Source organism: Trichechus manatus, unplaced genomic scaffold, assembly GCF_000243295.1.
Source record: "Trichechus manatus latirostris isolate Lorelei unplaced genomic scaffold, TriManLat1.0 scaffold00226, whole genome shotgun sequence".
Classification (NCBI taxonomy): Eukaryota; Metazoa; Chordata; class Mammalia; order Sirenia; family Trichechidae; genus Trichechus; species Trichechus manatus.
The window spans coordinates 3,465,732-3,475,310 of record NW_004444162.1 but is presented as its reverse complement, the minus strand read 5'-3'; the positions used below and the strand labels follow the sequence as shown (position 1 = coordinate 3,475,310).

The window sequence follows — 9,579 nt, the reverse complement described above, 5'->3', positions numbered from 1 at the left end:
AAAAAAACAAAATTGGAAGACTTAACACAACCTGATTTTGAGTGTCAGTGAAAAAGAGGAAAATTCTCAACAGGATGGATTGACACAGTGGCTGCAACAGTGGCTCAAACATAGCAACAATTGTGAGGATGGTGCAAGACTGAGCAGTGTTTTGTACTGTCGTACGTAGGGTTGCTACGAGTCAGAACCGATTCAGTGACACCTAACCACATAAAGCTGCAGTAACCGAGACAGTGTGCTGTTAGTAGAAAGAGAAACGTATATTAGTGCAACAGATTAGTAGGAACAAAAATGTATCTGTAAACGGTTGATTTTTGACAGTGGTGCCAAGGCATTTCAATGAGGAAAGAATAATCTTTTCAACAAATGGTGCCAGATTGATTTAATATCCATATGCCAAACAATGAACCTAGTCCTTTGCCTCACACCATATAAATAAAACTGTAAAACTTCTCTGAGAAAACATAGTAGAAAATTACAGTGACTTCAGAATAGTTAGATAGAACACAAAAAGCATGAATTATAAAATTTAAAAATTGATAATTTTTAAATTATTTTTAATAATATCAACCTTGTCAAAATTAAAAACTTTGCCTTTCAAAAGAAATTGTTAAGAAAATAAAAAGGCAAGCCAAAGACAGGTAGAAAATATTTGCAGTGCATATGTCCTACAATGGCTGTTTATCCAGAATATATAAACAAGTCTTACAACTCAATAATAAGGACGTAAACAGCCCGTTAAAAACAAGGGCAAAATATTTCAACAGACACTTCACCAAAGAAAATAAATTGTTAGTTGCTGTCAAGTCAGCCTCTGACTCTTGGAGACCCTCTGCATAACAGGACTGGACCATTATGATCTGTAGTTTTCAGTGGCTGATTTTTTTTGGAAGTAGATCTCCAGGCCTTTCTTCCTAGTCTGTCTTAGTCTGGAAGCTCTGCAAGCCTCCACTGATAGATGGTTGGTGGCTGTGCTTGAAGTGCATTGGCTGGAATCCAACCCAGGTCACTCTGTGGAAGGTGAAAATTCTACGGCTGGACCACTACTGTCCTCAGAGAAGATACACAGATGGTGTATTAGTGCTGTAACAAAGTACCACAAACTTAAAACAACAGTAACTTATTCTCTCACAATTTAGGCTAAAAGTCTGAATTCAGGATGTCGTTAGGAGCATGCTCTCTCCAAACACTATACAGAAAGATCTTTCCTCGTCTCTTCCAGCCTCTGGTACTCTCAGGCATTCCTTGGCTTTTGGCAACATGACTCCAATCTCTGCCTCCGTCTTTACATGGAAGTGTCTATGTCTTCATATGGTGTTCTTCCCTTTGTCTCAATGTCTCTTCTTCAAAGATCATATTGGATGAAGGCCCACTCCACTCCAGTATGACTTGTTGACTTAACTAATTACAGCTGCAAAGACACTGTTTCCAAATAAGGTCATATTCATAGGGACTGGGGGTTACGACTTGCACATATCTTTTTGGCACAAATCAACCCATAACATGGTAAATAAGCACATAAAAAGATTTTCAGCATATTTTGTCATTAGGAAAATGAAAATTAAAATTAGGAGGCATATCCGTTAAAAATGGATAAAATTGAAAAACTGACATTGTTTGGTTCTGGGGAGGATGTGGAGTAACTGGACGTCTCATGCATTTCTGGTGGGAGTGGAAAATGCTACAGCCACTTTGGAAAACAGATCGGCAGTTTATTATGAAGTTAAACATATATTTATCATGTGACCCAGCCCTTCCACTCATGGGTATGAAATGAAGAGTGAGGGGGAAAAAAGAGAGAGAGAGATGAAAACATATGTCGACACAACTTGCTCATGAATGTTCAGAGCAGCAGCATTCATGATAGCCAAAAACTGGAAACAACCTAGATATCCATCAGCTTGTCAATGTATAAACAATTTGTGGTATATACACAACATGGAATCTTACTCTGAAATAAAAAGGAACAAATTAATAATACATAAATCAGAATAAGTGAATCTCAGAAGTCTTATGTTAAGAGTATTTTATGAATTCTAGCAAACACACACATAGAGTGATAAAAAGCAGATCTGTTGTTGCCAGAGGGCTAGAGGAAGGAATTGGTTGCAAAGTGTTCACATGAGAACTTTTGAGGGTGATCAAAGTATCTCTATATCATGCTTTTGGTGATAGTTATGTGACTATACATTTGTCAAAACTTGTTGAGTAAGACAGTTCAAATTAGCTAATTTTATTCATTTTAAATTTTGCCTTGGTAAAGCTGAACAAGAAAAATCTTTTTTTAAAAAAATTATCAACCTTCCTTTGAGTAATGGAAAGGTTGGATAGAATAACTGAATTTTTTCTTTTTCTGGACTTCCACAAACAAGAATCTGCCTGTCTTTGGCAGTCTTAGTGTGAGGAAAAAGACAAAGGCCATCAATTAAAGATAGATAATTAGCCTCACTCATTGGTTGATGATAACAAAAATTATATTCAGAAAAGAAGTAGTAATTTTGCTTAATAAAAAATAGATATGATTGTTCATAAGTTGAATGTGTAGGGCTTTTTTTTTTTTTTAAAGGTATTTATTGATTATTACTATCGTTTTAGAAATATAAGCCTGGTCGATGTGATGATATTTTGAAATGGAAGCCTCCCAGTCTGAATTCTGTGGATTTTCGCCTAAAGATAACAAGAATGGGAGGAGAAGGGTAAGTGTACACTCACCTCCACTCATTTTTGCATGAAATAATACTGTTTGCATACTGTTGGATTCACCGTTTACAGGGTACTTTAACAGATACTCTAGTAGCCCTGGTGACACAGTGGTTAAGTGCTTGGCTGCTAATCAATGGTTATGTTGATGGTTCAAACCCATCAGCCGCTCCGCAGGAGAAAGATGTGGCAGTTTGTTTCTGTACGAATTACAGCCTTGGAAATGCTATGGAGCAGTTCTGCTCTCTCCTTCAGGGTTGCTAGGAGTTGGAATTGACTTGATGGCAAAGGATTTGTTTTGGGTTTTTACTTATACTAATTTTCACAGATTGCTCCTTTGACCTGTAACAGTTAACATTTTGTAGTAGCATTTAAAGTTTATTAATTTTAGTCTTAAAATCCTTTTTTTTAACCAACAGTTATTTCTAATATAAAAAAAAGAAAAACTTGGTTAAATTGTAAAAGTAATAATTGATTTTACTTACAACTAAGCCTGTCAAATGACTTATAACACATGATCGTTGGCATTATAATTAAGTGTATTGAAATAAGTATTTTTTATTTTGAAGGATACTGCTTCATGTTTGCATTTGCAGAGCAAACTTTTATCCATACTTTATTAGAGCAAGGATTTAATTGTTGAATTTTATTAAGATTTTTCATAATGTTCAGTAAGTGGCAATTTTTTTATTTATTGGTTAATCTTCCTTTTTTGTCTTTATTGGTTGCTATTTTAGAATAAAAGATGATATAACATTAATATTTTCATTGTTTTTCCAAAATTTTGTTTTATTTCATAATTTTTAAGACAGAAATTTTTAAGGCATCTTACGGAAATAAATACATTACAACAAAATGAGAAATGCTTAATCAAGGAAATCATAAAGTGAAAAACAAATAAGATAACTGTAGCAGAAAGATATAAGTTTACCAGTGCATGCCATGAAATCCTTTGTACTCACCAAACGTAAACTGCAAGTTTGCTTTTTTTGTAACTAATAAAAAGGATATGTGATCAGTTAACTCAGTCCAGGCTCCATAAGAATAAAATGGTCTCATAAGAGACTGTGATTCTCATAGAGAAGACACTTTGCAGTGTAGTGAACTATATCCTATTTACATCCTAAGTAAAAAGTGAGTTTAATAAGGCTGTATGAGTGTCAGTTTTCAAAAATAGGGTGGTTAATATTTTATAACCTTAAGTAAAGACTTGTGACTTAATGGCCAAGTACGGTTTAGTCAGAACAATTATTTGGGTCCCCTAAATAGTGTTGCTTAGGTGTTTGTAGATGGAATATCTATCTGTCTACACACAGATACATATATACATATATGTACACACATACATTTTCCAGTTTTCAAAAATATTATTTCTCTTAACTTTGGATAAATGTTGATAAGCATTAAATTCAAGATTATTCTTCTAACAGAGTATCTGGTGTACAGATATTGTGGGTTCCAGTTAACTGAGGAGCCTATGCATTCATAAATAGTCAGGCAAACTGGGTATAGGCTTGATACCTCTTCTGAAAGTATCTTATAGAAGACCGCCTGATTTCTAAAACAGTGGAGATGGAGAGATTAGTTCTGGTGGGACTGCACTTTTTTTTTTAAGACACAGATGACTATGGATCTTTGGAAATGTAAGACTTCAAAGATGAAGTAAATTTCATTAAATTGCTTTCTTAGTGAATCTTCTATTTTGCCTAATACTGTATTTACAATATTTAGCTAAGTATGGACCCTTATTGATTTTTTTTTTTTTTAGTTTTGAAAAATCATTTAGTTGTGCTTTCTCCAGGTAGTAATTCTTAGCAGCATTTAAAAGCTACACGAGGTTAAAAATAGAATGCCCATTTCTCTAAGTAGTAGAAAATGTCAGTCTTTATTTTTTTTCTGTGTAATTGTCCATTGCAATTATGTATGTTGTTGTTGTTGTTACTTGCCATTGAGTGAATTCCAACTCACGGTGACCCCACGTGTGCAGAGTAGAACTACTCTATAGGGTTTTCAAGACTTTGACCTTTTGGAAGCAGTGTGCCAGGCCTGTCTTCCGAGGCGCCTGTAGGTGGATTCAAACCACCAACCTTTCAGCTAGTAGAGTGCTTAACTGTTTGCACCACTCAAGGACTCCTGCAATTACATATACCAAAATTACTCGTTGCTGTCGAGTAGATTCCGACTCGTAATGATCCTATAGGACAGAGTAGAACTGCCCCATAGGGTTTCCCAAGGAGTGGCTGGTGGATTCAAACTGCCGACTTTTGGTTAGCAGCCTGAGTTCTTAACCACTGCACCACCAGGGCTCCATAGGAAAATGTAATTCAGTTTAGTAGTTTGTCATCCAAATTTTGCTTTATTCTCACTGTGTTGTTAATATATTTTGTTCTTTTAAAATTTTACCTGTTTAAATATCTCTTACAAAAGACAATGAATTGCTTTTGATTCTTGCACATCTGTAAAACATTCCAAAATGTCAGCATTTAAGGTGATTTTCAAATAGGAAGATGCAAATTATATTGGTGTAGGTACATTGTTTATGCAACATGGATATCAGTCTTTGAAAATAGTGTATTTAATATGAAGTTACTTGGTAAGTATTATATAAAACATATTATTCAGTTAGGGTAATATGCTTTTTTTCATGTAAAGGATGTTATACATTGTAGCAGTTTTCACTAAATAAATCAGTTTATATCTAATGGTTAATAGGAATTCAGTATGTTAGAGAGGCATTACAAGAAACAGGTGTAATAGTTTGAAAGGAGAATAGTCATGTCTGAAAATCATAAAACTCATAGCATGTGACCAGTGAGCTGGGACTAATTACATTTAAATACCATAAACAAGCTAATTTGTTTCCTTGATTGTACTTCCAAATATTTCTACAAAGCTTAGAATGGAATGAATATCTTGAAAGGTATAATGTACATATCAACCTTTGAAAAATGTTAGCAATAATTTTTTATGAAGCCTTAGGCTTTCAAAGTATGGTTTTGAGTCTCATTCCGCTGCTATAATAAAGTGGTTATACTATAGACGTGTTAGATTGAAATTTAATACAAATAGAAAAATCTGTTTTATTGTATTGAATGCCCTGTTGATGGCAATTAAAAAACTGACCTTTGTGCTTATTGCCTCTGAAAATTGGAACTATATTAACATTGATTTACCATGGCCTAAAATAGATTTTTTGTGTCTTAGCAGTTTACCTTGTGTTGAGCTTTATAGACAGAGGAGCCAGCTGTCACCACTAGGGTAGAAAAATTTTGCTACAAACAGGGAAGAACAGGCTTCTTCATTTTCCTCAAGTCTTTTAGTTCCCCTTCTAACAGCCCATATGTACCAAGGCAGTCAGGGAACCAGCTGGCAGAGGAGAAATGTGGTTGACAGAGTTCTAGCAAATAGAACAGAGCATAGACAAGTGAGTTTGAAGCCAAGAGACAGTAGCTTAATAATAGCACAGTCCGCTTCGATAGTTATTTAGCATCCACGTACTTCTATACATATTTGAATTTCCCTAAAACAGAAAAAATAACATTATTCTTTCACATAACAAGATACGAATGTCCTCTTACTGTATCTTCAAAGTGAAGATAATAACAATAATATATCCATTTCTGGGAGACAGTTTATGATATCTATTTCTGGGCAATGTTAATTACTCTTCAAATTCAGTCACAGTTCCATTTGAATATTTTGTTACTAATAACTAAATTGTCAAGTTAGCCAACATCAACAATTCTGTTACTGGTCATGAGGCCGTAAGTCGAAACTTTTCTTCCACTATCCATTTTATTTTTCCCTTTGTTCTCAGCCAGGTTCTTAGATGATAAGATTCTTTACATAGTGGGGTGTCTCAAATCTTTACTCCAAAAAAGTCTGAGATTCATTGCTCCTGCCCATTTTGGTTTCTATAATCTTTCATTAACTTATACTATTGGACATGGAACTACTAAAAGACATCCCAAAGAATCCCCAGGGTTCCAGACATAGTCCCTTCTGTTCAGTTGTGTAGCAGCAACCCAGTTTTTCTTTGATAATAGGATCAGTCATTTAGCCGGTAGAGTAATACTCTTTTTTTGCCTGTTGGTCCGGTTACATGAGGAGCACAAAGTGGTCAGTTGGCAGTTTTAATTTCTGATTCAGTGCAACCATTCTTGTGTCCTGCGATGTAGAAGCATTTCTGTTTTGTGAACCAAAATCCCCAAACCATCTGGCACAAAGTTGCAGGGATAGGAAACAAAAATTCTCTGACTAGATTATTAGATGTAATATTGAGAAGAGCCCATTTCCACCTAGTGACTTCTTAACCCATGTATTTTGGCAAAAGGAGAAGCTTTACCATATATTTGGTTGCAAATTCAAAACATCTAGTGTATCCTGTAAGATAGAACACTATGACTTTAAGATGCAGTGACGTGATTGTACTTTTAATTGACCATTCTACTGTTTTGTTAAGTCAGCTGCTTCTAGGTGGTGGGGTAAGAGGAGGGAATTCTAAGTCATTGCACCTCTTATTTTGCTATGAAGTATGTTTCTTGATTAGAAGCAGTGTTTTGTGGCAAACCATGTTAATGAATAAGACATTCCAAAGTTCACAGAAGGTTGTGTTTATAGAAGCTTAAGGGACAGGAAAGGAATATATGATCTGGAATATATATGTGATCTAGTGAGGATCCCTTGCTGCCCCCCTCCATGATAGAAGTCTGTGTAATCAACCTACCATCAGGTAGGTGGCTTATCCCTCTGTATCAGGGGCTCAGTGTTTGTCTGTGCTGTTGGTAGGTTGAGCACTCGGTGGTAGCTGTGGCTCAGTCAGTCCTGGTAAGAGATGAGTCCAAGTAGTTGAGCCTGTGCATAGCCTCCGTTCTTACCACTGTAACTGGTTTTCACATGAGTGAGCCTTGGGATGGCTGGGGAAAGAAAGTGATTGGCATTCAAAATGAGTTATCTTGTCCACCTAATATATTGAGCATCTCCTCTGTGGTGGATGCCCTTTGGTGAGCATTCACTTAGGACGCAGATTTTTTCATAATCTGTTTATTTTGAGGCATCTCTCTACATACCCAGACCTTGTTGTCACTAATCTTTCAATCTTATTTCTTCCATATTCCTGATCAACCTTCTAAACTACTGCCAGCTGCCCATAAATTAGTGTAGATTTTCTCTTCTGGCCATCTCTCAGTCTAGATTGCACTGCTTAAAGTTTGGTCCACTGGGAAATTTTCCCATCACTGATGTCCTTCAGACTATTATTCTGCAGTAGTGCACACTTTCTTTTTGTGCAAACTATGCCTTAGTTTTTTCTTCTTTATTCATCTGGTTATAAGCAATTCTCCATGATGTTAGGTATGGGTTTGAAGAAAAGAAGGCAGTAATCGAGAAAAGAAAGTAATACATCTACCTGTGTCTTCTGAACCTGTTCATATTCAGTATCTTATAGAGCATTTCCACTTAATGATAGTTTGTTCCTACCATGTCTACACCTTATGGCTTAGTGTGTCAAATAACATCCAGTTCATCATGGACAACCTGGGTCATCACATGTTACTTGATTGCCATCATGAGGCCTCCAGTCCTTATCAGGGCCCAGTAGCAAGGTAGTATCTGTTTCTCAAAAGAATAGTGATCTGTAGAAAATGGAATAGTACTGCTGTAAAACCCTAAAGATTTGTGCTGTGATTCTCCTGTTGGGGCTTGCTAGTGAGTCAATTGATATACTGGGTTATAAAGTCCAAGTGACAGAGCAGCCTGGACTTTCTGCAGAGACTTCTCTTTCTCTGATCGGGACTTAAAAATGATAGCCTAGCAGGTTACTTGGTAAATGGATTGGAATACTGTTCCAGAATCCACAAAGGCTTGTCAAGCGTTGTGCCCCTTTTTAGTAGTAGATGGTGCAGGCACAGTAACTTGTCTTTCACCTTGGAGAAGCTATGATGCCAGGTCTCAGACCATCGTACTCCTAGAAATCTTACTTAGATGATGGGCCCCTTTATTTTTATGGGCTTTATCTCCCATCTCCTTCCTCATACGTGTCTTACTAAGGCATCTAAAGAACTTGCTACTTCTTTCTCATCACTTCCAATAAGCATAATAAGTACAAAATCAGTAGTATCCTGTATCAGTGTTATGTTCTGTATAATGTTAAAATGACTACTATCTCTGTGGACTGTATTATGGCAAAGAGCAGAAGAGTTGGTGTCCCTGAGGTATACTGTTGGTCATGCCAGGCAAAGACATACTTCTTTATTTTTTTAATTGTACTTTAGGTGAAAGTTTATAGCTCAAGTTAGTTTCTCATAGAAAAATTTATACACACGTTATTATGTGACCCTAGTTGCTATCCATGTAATGTGACCACACGTTCCTCATTTCCACCCTAGATTTCCCGTGTCCATTCAGCCAGCTCCTATCCCTTTCTGCCATCTCATCTCACCTCCGGACAGGAGCTGCCTATTTAGTCTCATGTATCTACTTGAATTAAGAAGCAGTCTCTTCACGAGTATCATTTTATGTCTTATAGTCCAGTCTGTTCTTTGTCTGAAGAGTTGGCTTCGGGAATGGTTTTAGTTCTGGATTAACAAAAAGTCTAGGGGCCATGTCTTCTGGGGTTCCTCCAGTCTCAGTCAGACCATTAAGTCTGGTCTTTTTACTAGAATTTTACTTCTGCACCCCACTTTTCTCCTGCTCCATCAGGGACTCTCTGTTGTGATCCCTGTCAGGGTGGTCGTTGGTGGTAGCCAGGCACCATCTAGTTTTTCTGGTCTCAGGCTGATGGAGTCTCTGGTTTATGTGGCCCGTTTTGTCTCTTGGGCTAATATTTTCCTTGTGTCTTTGGTGTTCTTCATTCTCCTTTACTCCAGGTGGGCTGGGACC

At 36.5% G+C, this 9,579-nt stretch overlaps 1 protein-coding gene across 1 annotated transcript in view; it reads left to right on the top strand.

Annotated features, from left to right (window-relative positions):
* Positions 1–9,579, top strand: part of RNGTT (RNA guanylyltransferase and 5'-phosphatase) — a 212,679-nt gene that overhangs the window by 98,463 nt on the left and 104,637 nt on the right. Inside the window, exon 5 of the mRNA XM_004388994.2 lies at positions 2,596–2,696. Within this exon, the coding sequence (XP_004389051.2) occupies positions 2,596–2,696 (101 nt within the window). The remainder of the gene's footprint in view (positions 1–2,595; positions 2,697–9,579) is intronic.